Source organism: Phoxinus phoxinus (assembly GCF_949152265.1).
Source record: "Phoxinus phoxinus genome assembly, chromosome: 9".
In the NCBI taxonomy this organism is placed as follows: domain Eukaryota; kingdom Metazoa; phylum Chordata; class Actinopteri; order Cypriniformes; family Leuciscidae; genus Phoxinus; species Phoxinus phoxinus.
Window position 1 is genome coordinate 12,005,325 of NC_136884.1, and position 21,418 is coordinate 12,026,742.

The window sequence follows — 21,418 nt, forward strand, 5'->3', positions numbered from 1 at the left end:
AAAAAAAATCAAACGACGGGACCAACTACAATATGATAACGGCAAACTTACATTATTTACGTCCGCGTTTCATCCGCTTCTTAGCTTCATCTAGGTCATTCGTACTCCTTTAGTTGTTGTTAGAAACGGCGAAACAAACAAAAGAAACTTGACGGGGGTCGGTGAATAAACCACGACGACCGTTATTATTCAAGTTCAGGCTGAAATTTCCTGTCGCGCGGACCCGGACACTTTTGCTAGGTTAACACACGAGCGTTAATACAACCGTGAGCAAACTATCACAACCTTCCCATCTAGACAAAAACATGACGACACACTGCGTCTTTTAAGGGTAGTTTTTTTTTTTTTTTATGATCAAGAAGATCTGTTCACTCTCCCAACAGCCATAGGAACGGACCAACAGCTTCACACTACCGTGAACTAGATCACACAAGTTCAACTAAGGTGAACTAACTGTGATTCACTCACTCACACACACACACACACACACACACACGAGCGCGCGCACCGACCGTTACACAAGAGCCAGACAGCAGCCGCTGACCTATCTAATATCAGCACAAACAACATAGGCTAGTTTACTATGATTCACATTGGATATATAATGATGGTGGCCGTGGGCTTTTTATTTATTCTTTCAATTAACGGGCTCGTTGAGGTCGACCCGTTCGGCAGATTTACCTCAGCTCGACGAATATGCAGTCCGTTTTCAAACCGACGACAAATCTGAGGTAACAGTTAAAAGTTTGGACTTGAGGAGCTTTTATATACCGTAGGTAAATAAAAGTGTAGTTCAGGAACATCCGTGATGTTTGATACATTTTTGAAAAAAGAAGGTGTTAGGAATTATATCTGGTCATTTGCTGATCCATAAAATAAATAAATAACGTTACATGTTGCCTTGCTTATATGTTGTAATAAAATATTGTAAAACATTTCAGTACAAATGCCTACATATTAAATATTTAAAGGCGTTTAAACATTCTATAAAGTTGTTCATAGATGTTTGTAACTTAACGTTAGGTGTCCCGGGTCTTGTAATCCATCGGTTACCTGTTTAAACCTGGGCCCAGCTATATAACGTTAGTACAATGAAATAAACTGACGTTAACGTTAAGTTACATGCATTTCTAAAAGAAGAAAAGGGGTTAAACAGTTGGTAAAAGTATATGATTCTCTCTGATAATTTTTTCTGTAAACAGTTGCTCAATAAGACCCAAAAGAAAGTTACCAAAAAAATAAAGTAACAAATTATCATGTTTTTTTTTTACTATCAGGCAACTTTGGGGATATTACTATGTTTTTTTCTTATAACGTTACTTTTTACTAATTTAATGTGACCATGCTTTAATAAAAAGATGAAATCTGCCCTCTTATAATGTGAATTAATCAAGCAGTTAGTACTTAAAAATGACATATTTACATGTTTATTGATATGATTTATATGAGAAAAATAGACCCTTTAAATATTATATGTGAATTTTGGTTGCTGTATACGGAGCTTTGACATCTTTCAGAAGGGCAAACTGGCATTAATATACAGCTCTGCCATGTGAAAATTTAAATCAGCCATAGCCTATTAAATCACTTTAATTTATAGAACTTTGACAATCCTGTAAAAGTAATTTTTGGTCACATAATTTTTTATAAAAGTTATTTTTTGATAACAAATGGGAGCAGGGGGATTAAACGGGTTAAGTCACTCAGAAGGGCTTCGGGGTATCAGGTGATAAGGTGTTAAACCTGTGTGTGTGTGTGTGTGTGTGTGTGTACTTTCAAAGGCATTTTAAAGGGCATTTTCATCTGGTTGTGGTGGCTAAGAAGTGCATTCATTCTTTTATTATTTTAAAATATAATTTTAGGTTAAATTGCATCATTTATATTAAGAATTTGTGTCTGGATGTTCAGTATACTTACAGGATGTGTAAAACATGTTAAATGTACAATGTACATAAAACAACTTTAACTTTCAACGCTATAAACTGTTAAGGAAATAACTCTTTAGATGGCATTTAATATTCTAATTTACCCTTTTTATTGACTCAAAGACTATTAGTTAGATATGTTTCCTGCTTCAGGGCTCCTTTAAGTCAAGTCTGCTGTATTTGTGGCCCATAGTCAGCAATAACAATTTCACAAATGTATTTTAAAACAATACTTGCTCGTAAGAAAATATTTGACAAAGCCACTTAAAACAAGCAGAGAACTGTTTAATCTGTCAGATACAGGCAATATTTTTCCAATAAGACAGAAGACAGAATAAATAATTAGTTTACTTTTTTGGGCTGACATTTTTAGATACTGTTTTCAATTTTATTACAAAGACGAAAATAAATCACATAAAAGCTTTGATCACCCTTATTTAGTTATTATTCCTTTTTGAAAGAAATGCAAGTAAAAGAAAAAGGATAGAACTGGCATAATAAATAGGCCTAACTAACATTTTTAACACTTGAGGAAAATATTTGTTCTCATACAGGATGGTGGTTGACAGATATGACGGCTAAAATGTATTTTAAGAACAATTTACCTTGCATTTTCCCCCTCTGGATCCAAAAATCAGACTACTTTCCCTCTGAATACTGGTGCCATTGCCTCGCCACTCTGCCAGTGGTAAAAGCAGAAGAAGAGGAACACACTCAATGAACCCACAGGTTCATCCATACAGACACAGCTAATCAGATTAAAGGGCCGAATTATGTCCTATGTGTGAACGCGCGTGTGTTTATGTCCTACACAAAGTGGCCTCGTGGGAATTAACAGGAGATGGTGGCAAGCAGATTATTATGAAAGGGTTGTTGAGTTCACATGGCATCACATGTTTACATGAAACTTATTATTGAACCACTAGTCTCCAGCATTACATGCCTCTCAAATTAAATAAATAAATACATGCAAGAAAAAAGGGGAGACGTTAATGCCAGCAAGTGCTCCACATTTATAAACCAGAAAGTCAAGGGAAGATTTGATTATATGACATTTAATACACACAACCTTTACGGCCTTGTGCCGGTTAAATTGCTTCCTCGGGCAGCCGATTACCTTGAAAAGAGTTGGCCAGGGCGCATATAGGTCAAACGATTCAAAATGATTGCATTTGCATTTGTAAGATAAAGACGGTGAATTCTCACGCCAAATAGAGTCGTCATGTAACAAATTGCATGTGATCCTCTCTGACACATGTCAATCACACCGAAATGTAGTGAGAGGCCCACTCGCGGAGCCCGCTGATGTAGAGACGTCGCTCCTGCAGTGCACCGGCTGCACCTTTTGTCTTTTTCAGCTAATCACAAATTCAGACCCGGCATCACTTGCATACTAAGCAAGCCCAAATGCTTTGGTCATACGCAAGTCAGCTCAAGAGAAGCCTGCTGCTAATTATTTTTTGTGCCCCTGACTGAAATGGGGCACTATTCAATAGAACGAAAGAGCGTAATGATCTTCAGCGGCGTTTAATGCAGAACTTTCTCCACGCCTCACACCGCCAGTGCGTGAGTGTGTATGAGTGCATGGAGCATTGAGCCCTGGGCTGTGCTAATTTGCAATCAGACACTCTCTTTGAGTTCTGTCTCTATGCCCCCAGACAGTGTAAATGGCAGCTGAGACAAAGCTCCCATTCTCTCCGCGCAGGCCCTCATAGTTTTATTTCAGGCCAGTGCTCTCAGACAGAGGGCATTCTGGGAAAGCCAATAGATGGCAGTGGCAAAGGGGGCGGGACACTGAGAGAGAGTGGAAGAGAGAAAGGCATGCTGCAACAGCCCCCTACTTCCCTCTATGACCGGCGTCCATGGGCACGCTGCAGTGCCACACCCACAAGTCTTGCACTCTGCCAGTCTCGCCATTACAACAACAAAACTATATTTTATTTAATAGTTCCACAATTAAATGGTTTTTTTTTTTAAACTAAATAAAGTGAAAGGCTCTAATGTCTAATATATCTATCTATCTATTTAATCTGTCTAATTATTATTATTATTATAGTGCAATGTCATTGCCTTGAATACAAAATGTTTCTTTCTGTAACTGTTGACATTTTTTCCCTCTGTTTTTTTTTTGGTTATGTATCTATCTACGCACTTTTTTTTCTTTTTTACATTACTGCTGTGCATTTAGACTTAGAGACAAAACAATGGCACTGACATATTTTAAGATATGTCAGTGCAAGTTGCTTTCAGTTAAAACAGCTCAAACATTCATTTTAGTTTGGGACTATAGGCTTAAGCCTTGTCTATGAAACCGGGGACAATACTTTTATTCAGCAAGGATGCATTCAATTAATAATAAAAAAGTAACAGGTAAAGACATTTATAATGTTACCAAAGATTTCTATTTTAAATAAATACTTTTCTTTTGAACTTTCTATTCATCAAAGAATCCTGCATTTTTTTATTATTATTAATTTCCACCAAAATATTAAGCAGTATCGATAATAATAAGAAATGTTTCTTGAGTACAAAATCAGCAATGATTTCTGAAGGATCATGTGGAATAACGGCTGCTGACAAATCCAGATTTGAAATTGAAAAAATTCATAATATAAATAAAACATAAAAGTTATTTTAAATTTGACTGCATTTCTGGGTAACACTTTATTTTAAGGTTGTGACATGTCGTCACCTTCCTAAAATAATTGCCCAAGTCATTTAAAAAATGAACATGACTTGGTCAATTATTTTAGGAAGGTGATGATGTACTTACTATAGTAATAACAGTAAATTATGCATAATTGCAAGTAACTAACCCTAAACCAAACCCTAATCATAACTCATTATTAATTATCATGTAGCCTAGTTAATTAACACTCAGTACTTATTTGAGGAAGTACAATGTCACTAAAGCACCTTAAAATAAAGTGTAACCTATTTCTGATACAAATAAATGCATCCCTGCTGAGCATAAAAGACAAAAATATTACAATATCGACCCTAAACTTTAAAATGCTAGTGTACATACAGAGTACTAAACTGTTGCAGTCATTGGTTTCAGAACAAAACGCATGCCTGGGGTGCCAGTAATGCAGGCCTATTACGTGAGATAACTTTACTTTGTTTTCAAGAGCCAAGACAATGCCTGTCACTGCCACGCAACCCAAGGCTACAAGTGAATGATTACAGAGAAACGAGCCGTGTCCTCAGACAGGGGTCACAGTCTCGAGGCAACGGGAGAACGATAAAACCCAGAGCACACCTATGACTTTATCACAAATCCAGATAACATCCTTGACATATTCTCGATGCGGACACCCATTTCTTCACAGTAAATCAAGTGGCCGAAGTATAAAATTTGACTACTGGCTCCGCATGGCCTCTTTGTCTGAGGTTAAGTGAAACACGGTGAGCCCGGTTAAGGCCGACAGCTGTGTGTATCACTTTACATTACGAGTGATTTCTTCTGGTGTTAACGCTTTGATATGCTGTTGGTTCAAGCTCTTAAAAAGTATGGAATCCCTCAGATTCTCTGACCTGACAAGCGCTCCAAAGATGTTTCTTTTACAACTGCTGCTTTTGCACACCAAGCATTATAAATCACATGAAATATTTGCATCATCTTGGTCCCGTTCCCAGAAACAGATTAACCTTAGTCCTATACTAAAGTGCATTATCAACAGTGATTCTCCATAGAAAATCTCTTTTATTCTGAGATTAGGTTTAATCTGTGCCAGAGAAATCACACGTTTAAGACATATATCACTAAACCTTGAGATGTGAGGCTCTGAAATCGAGACATTCCTTCTTTTGAAGGATTTGCTCACATGTGGACGATTGCCCTAGAGACCCTTCAAACCCACGAGAAATCTATAGATTAAAATGTGCGGGGAAAAAAGGATTCGGTTAAAATATTGAGTTTTAAAGTGGCGACCTCAGAAAGTTCCCACAGTCCGCCTTGACAGCTGGTCTTCGGCTCCCATCTTAATACTATACAATTCTTGGAATGAAACAAATGCACATGCTTTTTTGTCAACAAAAATAACTTGGTGTTATTATCAAAATAGGAGTGAATGGACCCAATGTGAATGGGTTAAAATCGTCAATGAGAAAAAGGTGATCTTATTGGCGTACAACATGGTGTGATCGAGAGTACTTTGACCTTGGTGTGACCCTGCCTGGAAAGCCTAGCACTGGAAGCGGTGTAGTGAGGTTACTGTGTGTGCTGCCCCATCTCTCTCTGGCTCCACATGATGACAAACAGCTATTGTCACGGCATACCGCAAGAACAATTGACTTCTTATGCCTCTCAAAGAGAGTCAGAAGACAGGCAAAAGTTTAACATTGCAACCACAATTAAATCAGAAACCTTTAGCTCAGTGGCCCGTTATAGTGAGGTTTTGTGCAAGGTGGCTGGGCGGTGGCGGCAGGGTGCAGAAAGGTAAAAGGCCCTAAAGATGCCCTAAACTCTTTTAAAAATAAGACCCCTGTAGTGCTTAGTATCAAGTGGAAAACTACAGAGGACAGCAACTAAAACAAGGGGTAAAATCCTGTTATATTTTGGATGCTGGTATCTCCATCAGGCTTCTCAATTAAGATTTTATATCCATCAACTCCAGATCAACATAAACCAGCATGGCAATTTATGTCTCTTTTCAACAGGAACGACTGAAAATTTCACTACAGACCAGAGAATTGAGTGCACTTTGCTATTGCTCCTCCCCGTACGCTCACTCACACACACACACACACACACACACACACACACTAAATGACATCACCACACATCTGTTGTCCCAACAGGCATTCATCACATGGGTACCAAAAAGACAAGCCCTCTTTTTTTACCCATTACAATCTCTCCAGTTTTCCTTCTCTCTCCATCCCCTGCTCTGACCTGTGGCTTTTTTCTACCTCATCCTACATTCACAAGCACATGCGTTGTGGGATCGGGAAAGAACTTTCATTAGTAGTCAATTAGCCATTTGCGTGACCCTTCAGTCCACCCGTGTGATTACACACAGACCCCATCAACCAGGTCAGCACTAATACAGTGAGATAGAAAAAAAGGCCATGGAAGATTGTAGATGTAGCTGGCTTTCTCTAGATCTCTTCTTCTTTCAAAAGTATTTTGTTTATCTCACATATTTAAAAATGTTTTTTTTTTTTTGCTGTGAATAAAAAATGACATCCAGTCCAGAAAAATCCGAGGTCAAACTTTTATTGCCCTTTGACCCTTAAACCAAAGGTTCCGGCAATAGTTTTTAGACATTACTTTTATATGCATCGCTACCACAAAATGTAGTGCTATATATCATTAATTGCATTTTAATAACACAGTATTACAACATCCTTTGCCAAACGTATTTTGTATGATATAAAATGTAACTACACATAAAAATGACAAGATCTTGCCACATTTGTAGACAATGAAACTGGTTTGAACGCCTCATGCAAAGTGATTTTTCTGAGCTATTCTAAAAAATGGCGGGCTTTGGGTCAGAGCCAGGCAGCCTTGAATCAGCTTTAATCGACAGAGTATAAGTTTATACTTCGGAGGGCGGGATACAAGATGGCGGAAGCAGTGAGGTGCAGTTCTCATTTTGGGCGGCAGCACAGTTCTTCATCTTTTGCAAATATGCAATCCGAGTAGAGCCCCCTTGTGGAGATTCATAGAAACTGCGCTGACCAGAGGATGTGGGGGGAGCTGGGTAGGTTACGCCTATGCGAAACCTGAAGTGGGGAGTTTTTACTGTGATAGGGGACAAGCAGTGGATACCCTTACACCACTGATGAGTGGAAGCCTGGTCTGAAAACCGGTAGTGGATAGGGATTATTTTATTGAGCTCTGCCTCCCTCTACGGGTATGTTTGAATATTGCACTTTCATTTAATCCTCACTGCTGTAAAATTAGTTTATTTTTTTAAGACATGCAAATTAATAATAAAAAAAAAAACTTTTTAAAGTTGTAATATAATATTGGAACAAATTCTAAAATATATAACCAAAAATAAAGCAGTTTATTTTTTACTTAATGAAAGGAACACAATATGCTGACAGTAAGTACATATTAAACTACACTGTCACTACTCCAGCTGTTTCTGCATCTGTTTGTGGGTAGACGTACCAGCATCTGGTTCATGTTTTGAGTGAGAGAGAATAATAATAAAAAAGAATAAATTCTGGAATAACTTATCGTGTGATTTATAAGCAACACATCAATGAAAATATGCCATTTTTTTCTTCTTTCGCTAGACTGTAATTGGGAATACATGGCTCTAAAACATATCTCTAAACACGTGTTTACAATTTTCTTTTGTCAGCTCTGGGGATTTAGCCGAGCATCATAATCATGTGATCAAATTCAACTGCGATTTACCAACTTGTTGATCGCACGCACTTGGACTCAGAGATGTCACAGGGTGCAACAGAGAGAGAAAAAAACCCATGCAGAAAGTAATTGCAGATGAAGAACTGAAACCCAACAGCCCTGAAGGGAGGTGGGGTGTATTGATGTCCACTTTCCATTCCTTGTAGTACAGAACAAAAGTGCTAAACAAGCCTTTTCCGTCTCTCCTGGCATTTTTAAGGGGCTCTCAAGCAAACGGCCACTGACAAAATGCAATGAGACAAAGATATTCCCCCAAGACAAGGAAAATTGTCCTCTTTTCCCCTACAATCTTGATGAAGTAAATGAAAAGAAACAGATTCCATTGTGTAACCATCCAAACTATGAGAGCACAGCTAAAGTGCAGTTTTGGCAAGAGAGCTCTGTGGTCAAAATGCTAACAAAAGCATCTGATGGGATTTTTCTCTTCCCTTTTGGTTCCTCCCTTCCATTCTCTTTGAATTTATTTCTATTTTTCACTGGCCCAAGAGAATATCACCCAAAATGTTCTCTTGGCTGCAAATTTGTATAGGGAAACAAGTTATTTATAAGTGGCCTATAAACAAGGGTTTGAATAGAATATTTCAATTATTCTGCACAAGATGTCAGCCATTCTTTTGGCTAGTACATGGACATAGCTGAAAAAAAGCCTTAATATATTATCAAAAAAGGATTACCTTTACAATGGAAAATAGGATGTTTCAAGTGCAAACTCAAAGGTTGCCTAAGCTGGAGGTTGTACCTAAAGAGACACGCACAAGGTCTTGCAAATCATCAAAAAGGTCAACTGCAACTATATTGCACTGTTCATTTCAGGACTGAAATCCAAAGCGACATACATATGGTAACTGATGCCAGATTAATAATATGAATGAAGTCTAAACTGTACAGCATTCTGAAAGTTTCCATCCCATTAGCAAAACCTGAGCTCCACTGCAACCATCAAACACAAACAGAAGCAGGAAATATGAATAGGCTGTGTGCACTTTGATCTCTGCACTAGCAAAAGAAACAGACTCATAAACATGTCCACCCTTTGAAGCTTATGATACTGCACAGCTAATTCTCCAGCGTCTGTTCTGTCCAATCTCCCCTGACTTAGAGCAAACAAGCTCTTGTTTGCAGAGAGCATCTTTACAAGAAATAGTACATTTGTTTGCTTTACTTCATCAATCACCTCCCATTACCCAACAGATTTTGACTTGCTTTCAGCCATTATGACAGAAAGCATGTGTTTTTTTTGTGTGTGTTTTTTTACATGCCTTCTCGATGTATTTATGTACATTTATTTATGTATTTTTGCACAGGACCGATTACAGGTAAGCTTCCTCTACTTATTATGTTGTATGACATGAGAGCACAACGCACTTTCACCACCTACCACTAGAGGGAGCAAGATTGTATTCAGAATGGTGTATGGATGGGAGTCGAAATCTTACTCGAGTCGTTTGCAAGATCTGAAAGTTTGGTTATATGTGAAAGTTAAGTTGTTGAGGATATATCAATTAAAAGAAGGAATGGTATTAAGCAAAATATATTTTTTTGGTCATGATATAGTTATTAAATGGCTAGTCCACCCAAAAATGAAAATTCTGTCATCACTTACCTTCATATCGTTCCAAACCTTTATGACGTTTTTTGTTCTGTGGAACACAAAAGACAACACGGGACAAAAATATATATTTTTTAGCCATACAGTGAATGTCAGAATGTTGCTTGAACAGCATTGGTTTCAAAATGTATCTTCTTTTGCTGGTAAACAATCTTGGACCAAATCAGCTAACGTCGAGATGTTTTTTTTTTTTTTTTTTTACAACATAAGTAGCAAGTGAGCATCTTAGACCAGCTAACGTTAGAATCCATATCATCTTAAACTGGCTTTTCCAAAAGAGTCCGTATCAACATGTCAGATAATTGGTTCTTGTCAGTAAGTTCCATCTACACAACATAACTGTTTTGGCGTCACTAGCAATGTCTTAACCACTTATCATCAAACACTTAATGCGACAGGCTGCTAACTGTGTTATAAAGCGTTAAATAATCAAATACTTATGTTTTGTCGATATACCGTCTGCCTCGAATCCTAGCGGAAAGCGCTCGAGCGACCTTCTGTTGCTATGGTTACCGCCTCAGCCAAACGCGACTTGTTGAAATGTTTATATATATATATATATTTTTTTTTATTGGCTTCAAGTTGGGAAGGTAAATGTCTTAATTAGGATCAGACTCTCGAACTCCCTCATAAACTCGCACCCATAGCTTCTACTGGTGACCCATGCCTGCCATCTACAGCGTTGAGAGAAGCTGCATGCACCATTTACTGAATGGAATTGTTGTCTGCCAAAAGAGGAACACGTTATAAACCCTGAGTTTTTACTTTCTTACAAGATTTAACAAGGTCTACCCAATAACCCGAGTTAATTTTATTATTTTTATTCAAATAAATGGTCTCAAATCAGATTCCTGCGCATGTCTCATCGATCTCTTCGAAATTAAGCGCAATATATCACAAAAAGGCGGAGATGTCACTCATCCGTGCCCGTAAAGGTGGGCGGACTGGAGTGTCCCCCCTCTGCCAATGGCAAAGCACCGACACAAGACCCGAAATCCCTAAAATCAGCCGTCAGCCCTTGGCGGGGAGCACACTCAGTCTGAATTAGCCCCTATCGCGCAGGAGATGACGGATCGTGTCTCCGCGCCCGCAGCTCACGCACGGACCGCGGCGCGAGCAGCAGCAGCAGCGTAACGTCACGACACAACTTCAGAAGTTCGCTTTCTCCACGCGCTCTCTTCAATGTCACCATGCGCAGCATCTCATCCTGCGGTGCATTGCTGTCAGTCTACTACCCCCAGATCTTCCTCATCCTCACCAGCGGCAGCTACCTGTAGGTTTGAACAACTGATTTTTTTTATTTATTCTCACCTTTAAGATCCTGTGGCAACGCAGTCAACAGCTGGGGACAGTTAAAGCGAAGTTAAAAAGGTCTGTCGTTATTGCATTGCAAAATTAGACGGTCATGTGAATTTTAAGAGGGCAAACGAATCATGATTTCCACATGTGTTGGAATTGGCATTATTTAGTGCACCTGCTGTGTTACACGAAGAGAATGAGCGTGTGCATGTGTTTTAATTGCATCTGAGTCACTGATAGTTCAAAGGAAAGTGTGCTTGAAGAACAATGCTGCTGATTGGATCGTTATATTGGAGTTTTATTATTTATTTAAACACAGTGTATCAGAAACCATTTTCTGGGAATAGGGTGACCAATTTTACTGCTTTATACCAACTTTCTAGGCAAATTTACATGTTTTTAATTAAAAGCATGGCTAAGCATAATTTACAGTAAAAAGTTAAACTACATTCCTACAAATTTTATCATCTTTCAAGCAGTTTTTTTTTATTTTTTAATCAGTTATGCACATTATGGATTTATTGCATTTGTCATGCGTGTCAACACTGATGGTGTTTTGTGTTTGTGTAACATTGTGCCCTGCCGATATATACTTAATGAATTTTAATTCATTATGTGCCTTCTGGTTGGTTTACCTTCTGCACTATTATGCTGTTTATCAGTAGGCTATATTTAAGATCAAGCAGATTTTACAGGGAAGTTCTGGCAGCCATTAATTACTCAAATTAGCAGATGAAATTAGAATAAAGATTATACATGGTTTATTTACAGCTATACCAATCATTATTCCACTCAGTTATATAGGCTATACTACTAGTCATGTGCCAGTATAAACCAGTTAATTCACTCAGAATTGATGAGATTACCTTTCATTCATTTGCTGTGAGAGCTCAAGGACAATGTTTTACTCATTACAACATCATGTTCTGATCTCAAATGCTTGTAATTGGAAAACCGCATTTGGAAAAAAAACAGGGTGAGATCTGCGTCTCGCTGGAAAAGACTGAACCTTTTATTTGTACTAAAGTTCAGCCTGTGGAGAAATGACTGAGCCACACATTTCAAAACATATGTGTGGATCATATTAAGTGTACTTTAAATAGATCCCGGTCACAGTTTCAGAAGTGGTCATTATTATTTAAAGAGTTACAATTCATATGTTGTTCTCTGATTCCCAGTTAAACTTTCTTCCTTTAATTTGGTGGCCTATTGACTATTTAGAGCCTAAAATGTGTTTTTTTGCTTTCCATGGATTTTCCTCAGGCCAGATCTATGTAAAGTAACTTAAAAAATAATAAATGTCACAACGTGTAAAAAAATGCTTTTGATAAAAGAGATATGTTGCATGCCATTAAAAATGACTAAAGGGAATGAGGTTTCTCTGTATTCAGATGTTATTAAATAATATTATTGTTATGAGAACAGTTTGGTCTGCTCTAATATAGGACAATTTCGTCATCATTGGTCCTAGCATCTTCCACAGTGACAGGAACACAACAGTTTAATCCATTAAAATAGGTCAATATATTGGAGGATTGTGTTCATCTGTGTTAAATATTAGTCAATTGACTAACTTTGTGGTGATCTTTGTTGAAGAACAGCAGGACAGATGGCTTGATTTACAAGTGTAATCCACGTTATGTGTGTAGTTCACTTTAATTGGGCAGTATATCCTGTGATCGCATTGTTGTATATGGTCTTTGTCTGTAGAGTTGCGTACGGTTGTCCTGTTCAACTTTTTAGACATTATTTGGGACCCCCTGTCTCATTTAAATCAAGTCCAGTTCCACGCTTGCCCATAAAAGCTGTGATTCATTTGTTTGTTGTTCTGTTTTAAATGAGATGCTCTTAAATTCTTTCATTATATTTAAGGCGAATCTTTCAAATGTTGCCTGTGGCATATTGAAAAATATGGAAACGTCTGTGAGGAAATTGCCTGGCAAAGTGCATTTAAATCATGAGAAGGGTTTGGGTATTTAAAGGGTCTATACAAACCCTGCAAATATATCTTCTAAAACGCTAAGCGATCTTAAATAGTTTTGTGCAGTCCACTAACTGAGAAAATGAAATGATGAATGGATAGTTCACTCAAACATGAAAAGTTTGTCATCAGTAACTCACCCTCATGTCGTATTCTCTTCCCTGAAAAACAAAAAGATATTTTAAAGACTGTTTTCGTTCATTAAATGAAAGTCAACAGGGTTTAAAACAGCATTTTGGAACTCATTGATTTAAAATATAAGAAAATAAAATAAAAAAGCCCTGATATATTTTCCAAAATATCTTCTTTTGTGTTCCACAGAAGAAAGTCATACAGTTTGGAACGACATGAAGTGAGTAAATGATGACAGAACTTTCATTTTTGGGTGAACTGTCCATTTCTTGAATACCTGGTCTACATCAGATGCTGACATCAATGTGTCTGGTCTCCGAAGGGCTTTGTCTTCAGTCGTGGCTTTGGGTGCGAACATCATCTGCAACAAGATTCCCGGCCTGGCCCCCCGACAGCGTGCCATCTGCCAGAGCCGCCCAGATGCCATCATCGTCATTGGAGAGGGCGCTCAGCTGGGCATCAACGAGTGCCAGTACCAGTTTCGCTACGGACGGTGGAACTGCTCTGCCCTTGGCGAGAGGACCGTCTTTGGGCAAGAGCTGAGAGTAGGTCAGTAGGTGCAGCCCCGTGAGCTGTGCTTTGGTGTTATGCTTGTGTGTGCGTGTTGCTTTGGCTCTGACTTGTTTCCATGAGAGTGTGGCCCTGCAAAATCAAGTGAGACAAAACGAGGTTAAAGTTGATGCATTAGTTTTAAAAAAATCTCTTGCAACAAATCATTCGTTCCACACACACAAATGGCACCAGTTGCCTTGCGAGAACCTCAACTAGGAGAACATACAGTAATGTTTTTTTAATATTGCACCCCCATATAAATTGGCTATCAGTCAGAAATGTTTTGTTACAGTCAGAAATGTTTTGTTACGGTCAGAGTGCGGTGCGGGGCTGTGTTTAATCCAATGGTCCTGGTAACAATCACTCTTTTGGGGGTTGGTTGGCTCTACTCAACATAATCTTATTTCTTTTGTTCAAGGAAATGTACAGTATGTTTCTCTGTTGTGGTGAGCTCTACACTGTGCGTTTGTGGGTCCTATGAAGCTTTTTTTGTGCAAATTGCTTTTGTGAGACCTAAAGAAAAGTCTTTTTTTTTGGATAACTCTAGCAGGAAAGTTGAGTTAAAAAGAGTTTTTCATATGCAATTATGGAGACCTGTATGGAATCTGCAGACTATTTACACATTTTCTGCACTGATTTCGAGTGTAAAACTGATTTAAACACGGCTTTTACTGGCAGCTCAAAGCATAACCCAATTAACTAAAATATTTAAAGTCCCCCTGTAGTCCATAATTTTATCCTTTAAAACTCATCTTTGATCACCAAAATGACATATTCAAAAGTTTTTTCCTTGAAAAAAAATGTATTCACGCCTTAAAATAAGCTTGAATGTAACTCTACACCCTTGCCTCATTTAGTATACGCTGTTCTATGAATATGTAAATTAGCCCCGCCTCCAGTCACTCACACCAGAGATCCACTCGTTGACGATCACACATTGACGTGATTGGTTACAAGGTAGTTTGTGACATCAGAAACACCAGCGATTTCAAACCACGTTTTTGAAACTGTCTTTGGTTCACTGCAGTTTTAAGGAGAAAATACTCCTTAAGTGCCCCTATTATGGATTTTTGAAAATGACCTTTCATGTAGTGTGTAGCATAGTTTTAAGTCAATTAAAACATCCTGCAAAGTTTTAAATCTGAAAGTGCACCGTATATAAAGTTAATGTCTTTCAAAAGTAAGAGTCGACTCGAGTCAATGAAATGAATCGGTTTTCAAACGACTCATAACCCGTTTCGTTGTGACGTCAAGACGAAACATTTGCATATTGCCCGGCCAATTATTGCACGCGCAGACTCCAGGAAAAATTTAACCTCAAACACTGAAGCAATAAATTAGAATAATACTCGGTAAATAAATAAGTACAAGTAAAATAATCGGTTTGTTGATGGACATACACTTATGATGGTGAGGAATTACAGTTTCAACATCTCATAACGTACCTCAAACTGAGGAGTGTATCACTGAGAAACGTCCTGCTTGAGTCGTCCTTGCGATGGAGGTTCGGGTTGAATAACTAGTTCTTCCAGCGTTTCATTATCGGACTCACGCTCGGATTGATAGGTAAAATACTGTTTAGTTTGCGGTGTAGGAAGCCTCAGTATAAGCAGAGCTGAAGTTTTTATGGCAATGGGCGGTTTTGTTTTTGACACGTGCGCTGTACGCGGTAGACCAATCAGAACAGACTGAGCTGTCTGGCCAATCAGAGCAGAGCAGGCTCGCGGAAAGGAGGGATTTAGAGAGATTGATTCATCTGACGAATCGTTTGAGAATCATTGAAAATGTGGCGATGTGCAAATGTATATTGAGAAAATGAAACCGTTTTTTGACCTTTGATGCATGTCAACCTGTTGTAGAAGACTCCAAAACAACATTAGGAAACTTTAAGACAAGCCGTGTACAAATTCAAAAGAAATAATAAAAACACCACATAGACAAGACATATAAACAACATTAAAACCTTTGTTTTTTTTTTACCACAGGGGGACTTTAACATTTAAGAAGTAGGGTGCACTGTACCTACAGGAAAGAATATCTTTCAAAATAATTTTCCATTGAGTTTCGTATCTCTCAAAATCGAATGTACAATTTAGCACAAACTGTTGGTTATTTATTTAATAGCCAATGTGGACTTCACTGAAATGCGATTTGAGTTTCCCCACAAAATCCATTACAATAATGGTAGTTAAAATTCATCAGTAGGTCCAGGCACGCATTACTTGTCAAATTATCCAATGTCTTTGTAACATTCAGATTCAGGCTCTTGGCTGGATAAAGGAAAATCCTGTGCTCAGTCAAGTTATAGGACGTCAGCTTTAGCTATGAGAAGAACCACAACGTTAATGGTCTCTTTCCTTTTTATAAAATGGAGAGGGCAATCACTGCTTCTTTTATAAGATTCAATGCCAGCATATCTTGATGAGGGATATTATCCTTAAAAGAACAACAGCAATTTCATATTTATTTCTCACGCATACTGTAAATGTAAATCGGTGAATACTATAATATTGCGGTATTTTTGGCAGACTTGATGATTAGTCTTCATCTGAAGTCTGGCAATAAGGTGACCATAATTATAAGCGTAATGACCATACTTCAGCTCTTCGCAATATGATGCCCATGTACAATGCAAACAGAAAAAACAACAACTAAATAAATAAAGAGAGAGAGGGGGAGAGAGGGAGAGAGAGAGGTACAAGTACTGCACTTTTTTAATAATGAATCCTTGTTTAGTTTTGATGTTTCAGTAGAGTAAAATTAAAAGTCTGGATATAGTACATTTAAATTACATTTGCAAATGTTGCAAACAGGCATTCTTAACCTCAAATGTAAAATTCCTACATTCATTTAATCTACACAAATTTCAGCACCTATCGACAATGCAAAGGGAATGATAAAAAAAATACAGTCGTTTTGTTACACTAAAACATAAGCAACTTATGTGTTTTAAGAAAGGTAAATGTAAATGCAAAGATCTACGTGAAGTCATAAGCTACAGACCTATTCAGTTCAGAAATCCATTTGAACAATCCCCCCCAACTCTTTCATATGGGGAAAAACCAATGCATTATTTTATTTCTAATTAAAACTCTTAAATTTGGCCGTTTATCAATGTAAAAATGGTCTCCATAAAAACAGACAACAGTATAGAGATCTGTGTGGCGGTCAGTCTATTCCTACTAACCTCAGTGGTCTTTTCATAAAGGCCGACCAGCAGGGGTCAGTTTAGTCTCCTTACATCATTCTTGAGATCAGGAGTGCTTAATCCTGCTCCTGGAGATGAACCTCCCGGCAGAGTTCAGCTTCATCTCTGATCAAACAAACAAGAACCAGTTAATCATTTCTTAGGGATAAAATTACAGTCAGGCGTGTTGTGTCTGCTTTACATTGGAAGTTAGACCCTGCTGGTAGATGCAGTAGCTACATTGTTGAGTAGGAAATCCAACGAAGATGCACTCAAACAATAAGAAACTCACTAGCATGAACTTTGGGATGTCAGTGGTGTCAAATCATCTCAGAGGTTCTACTCTTTTCTTCCTAGGTAGCAAGGAGGCTGCATTTACCTACGCCATCACGGCAGCAGGTGTTGCCCACTCTGTGACAGCAGCATGTAGTCAGGGCAACCTGAGCCACTGCGGCTGTGACAGAGAAAAGCAGGGCTATCACGACCAGGAGGAGGGCTGGAAATGGGGAGGCTGTTCGGCAGACTTGAAATATGGAGTGGAGTTCTCCAGGCGCTTCGTGGATGCCAGAGAGATTAAAAAAAATGCAAGGAGACTAATGAACCTGCACAATAACGAAGCAGGAAGAAAGGTATGAAAGAAAGCAAGTTGTATAAACTAGATGTAAATATACAGGGGTTGGACAATGAAACTGACACACTGGCCAATATAGTGTTGGAGATTTCATGCCTATTTATGCACAGCCTGGTGGCCAATCTTCACTGATTTTACATTACATCAGTAAGAGCAGAGTGTGAAGGTTGAATTAGCAGAGCAACAGCACAGCTGTACATAAAATATTGCAGTCCACACAACATAATAAGAGAGAGTTCGAAAGAGGACAAATTGTTGGTGCGCGTCTCGCTGTCTCATCTGTGACCAGTACAGCAAGTCTTTGTGTTGTATCGAGTGCTATGGTGTCCAGGGTAATGTCGGCAAACCACCATGTAGGACAAACCACATCCAACAGGAGTAACTGTCAACGCAAGAGGAAGCCGTCTGAAAGGGATGTCCTGGTACTAACCCGGATTGTATCCAAAAAATATAAAACCACAACTGCCCAACTCCCTGCAGAATTAAATGCGGACCTCGACTTTCCTGTTTCCACCAAAACTATTTGTCAGGAGCTCCACAGGGTCAATATTCATGGTCGGGCTGCTATATAGCTAAACCTTTGGGTACTTGTGCCAATGCCAAATATCAGTTTAATTTGTGCCAACAGCACAAATCTTGGGTTGTGGACAATGTGAAATATGTATTGTTCTCTGATGAGTTCACCTTTACTGTCTTTCCCACATCCGTGGGAGTTACGGTGTGGAGAAAAAACCCAAAGAGGCGTAACGCCCGGACTGTTTCTGCCCAGAGTGAAGCACGGGGGTGGATTAGTTGGTTTGGGCTGAAATATCATGGCATTCCCTACTGTGCTTGATGGGTGCATCACTGCCAAGGACTACCGAACCATAAGACCATGTGCACCTAATGTTTCAAACATTGTTCCCTGAAGGGGGTGCCGTGTATCAGCATGATAATGCACCAATACACACAGCAAGACTTGTGACAGTGGTTTGATGAACATGAAAGTGAAGAAGAACATCTCCTATGGCCTGCACAGTCACTACTGGACACTGTTCTGGAAGAGGAATGGCTCAAAATCCCACTCTTCAGGACTTGTGTCTGTCATTCCCAAGGCAAATTGATGCTGTATATAGGCCACAAAAGGCCCTAAACCATAATAATAAATGATTGTGGTCTAAAACCAGGTGTTACAGTTTCATTGTCCAACCCCTGTATATTAAATTAAAGAATTGTCATGTTTTCATGTGATTTACTTCATTTAACCATGAATAGTGGTACACTGCTTTTAGAAAGAGGGATTAAAGAGTTAGTGGGAAAAAAAACATAGGAACATTACTACTGAATCTCAAATCCCTCTCACTGAAGGGGAATATTAACATTGAACTAAACGGGTAAATGTCAACTATCACGTACGTCTGTCTGTTGAACATATCAGTAACACATCAAACAGCCAAATAGTTCTGCTTTTAACTCAAATGTAACCATATACATAAATGGGGACTTGAGAATTATGGACATTTCTCTCGTTCTTTGATGTGGCCCTTCGGAAGGTAGAGAAAATTACAGGGTATGATTTGGCTAAAACATATTTTTTCCTCTCAGTTTTGACATATATCTGGCATCGCACATTGAGACATTGCTCAGGACAGTATTGAATAATGGCTTTTGGTTCAAATTGCTGAAAACAGTCAAAATAAAATGTCAAGAATTTCCCTTACCCGTCAGCTGCACAAATTCACTCGCACCACAGATTCAGAGGCCTCTGATGAAGTCATGCCTATTGTAAAAGACTATTTGAGTTTTACCAGCAAATAAAATACACATTTATTTCTATATATATTAATAAAATAACATTTAATTTACATTACCTCTCATTTAGAACGAAGGTTTGTGCTTCATATGCCAGGTAACAGCAACAGTTTTTTTTTCTACTGCTGCAGGTTCTAGAGGAAAGGATGAAGCTGGAATGTAAGTGCCATGGCGTCTCCGGCTCATGCACCACAAAAACCTGCTGGACGACTTTGCCGAAATTCAGAGAGATCGGCTACGTACTTAAGGAGCGTTATACCACTGCGGTTGAGGTGGAGGCTGTGAGAGCCACGCGTTTTCGCCAACCCTCCTTCTTGCGCCTCAAGCAGTCCCGTGGGTACATAAAGCCCACTGACACGGACTTGGTTTACTTGGAGCGTTCACCCAATTATTGCGAGGAAGACACCGCTACGGGGAGCACGGGAACAAGAGGGCGCCTGTGTAACCACACGTCCCCTCACACGGACGGCTGCAACCTGATGTGCTGCGGCCGAGGCCACAACACCCATCAGTACACGCGCGTTTGGCAGTGCAACTGCAAGTTCCAGTGGTGCTGCTTTGTTAAATGCAACACCTGCAGCGAAAAGACGGAGGTGTTCACCTGTAAATGAGCAAGCGGAAGAGTTGAAAAGACAAGGAAGAAAGGAAAGAAGCCTATGGAGAGAAACAGGAAGTGTTTGAAAGAAAAATGGAAGTGTCGAACATATACACGGCTTCGTTTTGCACACCAGGCAGTCTTTATGCGAGAAAGGCCATTGCCGAGGGAGATGGGGATGAATAATGAAGATCCTGGAACTTTAGAGGAAAATGCACTGACTTCCGACCGACTGTTTTGCGATTTCATTCAAACACGTGGACACTACAAATGCAGTGCAAGGCTTTCGTAGTTCTCAGATGCTCACAGACTTCAGGAAAAGTCACCTGAGGCCTGTCCCGACTTGATATAGACTCAAAATCGGACAGTCTAAACTGCCCACAGAAGTGACTTTTTTGTTGTTTTTCAAATGAAAGAAAGCTTATTACAAAGACAACTTGTAAAAGACATGTAAAATGTCCCACCAGTTGAATCCCTATGGGAGCTCAAGAGGAAAGACTTGCTGCAACTCTGGAAACGCTGGAAAGCTTAAAACGTTCGGTCACACTGTACTGTATCTGTTTGAACACTGAAAAAATTCCTTTTTTCCTTCTGTTTGGAGAAAAATGTTCATACTGTAGTTGTCTCATAATGGTATACAGAGGTTTGAACTTCTAATACCATTGCTACTGATCTGTTGCTTCCAAAATTCAACTCGAAACAATACAGGGCATTGTTTATGTAAAAAGAGCTTCTTTAACCCTGCATTTCTTTTGCAGTTGATCGATAGTAAAGTGGTCTGCACACTTGGGAAACCATCATTTCGGTGAATATGTTGGCAATTGCTGCACTGGTGGTTGTGACGCATACTGTCGGCTTTATGAAAATGGAAAACTTTTTTTTTTTAATGCGGAGAGAAGCTTCCTTAGTCATATCAAGACTTGGCCATGTATGCTGCATTGTTTTGTCTTCAAATTTGTGTGTGTCTAACCATGTGTGGGAACATAAGAGAGAGAGCTTTCAGATACTTCATAGAACTGCAATGTGACCCACCACCATTTGAGTGACCGACCATTCCCACGAATGCCAGAGACATGGGATTCCACATCACTGGTCCGGCGTGCACAAGGTCTAGTTATATTCCGCCTGAGCCAATGGACCATACAGCTATGGATCTGAAAATGGTTAAAAGGTCACTGGAAATATTTTGAGTAGCAACATTTTTTTTTTTTAATCTAAATTGTTTATACGAGTTATATGGCTGGCAAATTTGTTAAAATATATTTTTTTATGTAGAGAATATGGCACTTTATGTCAGGTATATTCAGAGTAATTATTAATACTAT

The 21,418-nt window shown here is 38.9% G+C and overlaps 2 protein-coding genes across 5 annotated transcripts in view; one reads left to right on the forward strand and one right to left on the reverse strand.

Annotated features, from left to right (window-relative positions):
* pparaa (peroxisome proliferator-activated receptor alpha a) overlaps window positions 1–2,609 on the reverse strand; it is a 58,559-nt gene extending 55,950 nt beyond the window's left edge. For all 3 annotated transcript variants that reach the window (XM_079622271.1, XM_079622268.1, XM_079622270.1), the window contains exon 1: window positions 52–2,609. The gene's annotated coding sequence lies outside the window, so the exon portion shown is untranslated. The remainder of the gene's footprint in view (window positions 1–51) is intronic.
* Window positions 2,610–10,951: 8,342 nt separating this feature from the next.
* wnt7ba (wingless-type MMTV integration site family, member 7Ba) lies at window positions 10,952–21,311 on the forward strand. 2 transcript variants are annotated; one of them, XM_079624418.1, is made up of 5 exons: window positions 11,152–11,198; window positions 13,527–13,557; window positions 13,660–13,886; window positions 17,434–17,705; window positions 19,630–21,311. In XM_079624418.1, the coding sequence occupies exons 2-5, from the start codon at window positions 13,553–13,555 to the stop codon at window positions 20,107–20,109; spliced, it is 984 nt and encodes a 327-aa protein (XP_079480544.1). In that variant the 5' UTR covers window positions 11,152–11,198; window positions 13,527–13,552; the 3' UTR covers window positions 20,110–21,311. The 2 variants fall into 2 exon arrangements, with proteins under 2 accessions (XP_079480543.1, XP_079480544.1); XM_079624417.1 differs by lacking the exon at window positions 13,527–13,557 and having other exon boundaries at window positions 10,952–11,198.
* The last annotated feature ends 107 nt before the right edge of the window (window positions 21,312–21,418 follow it).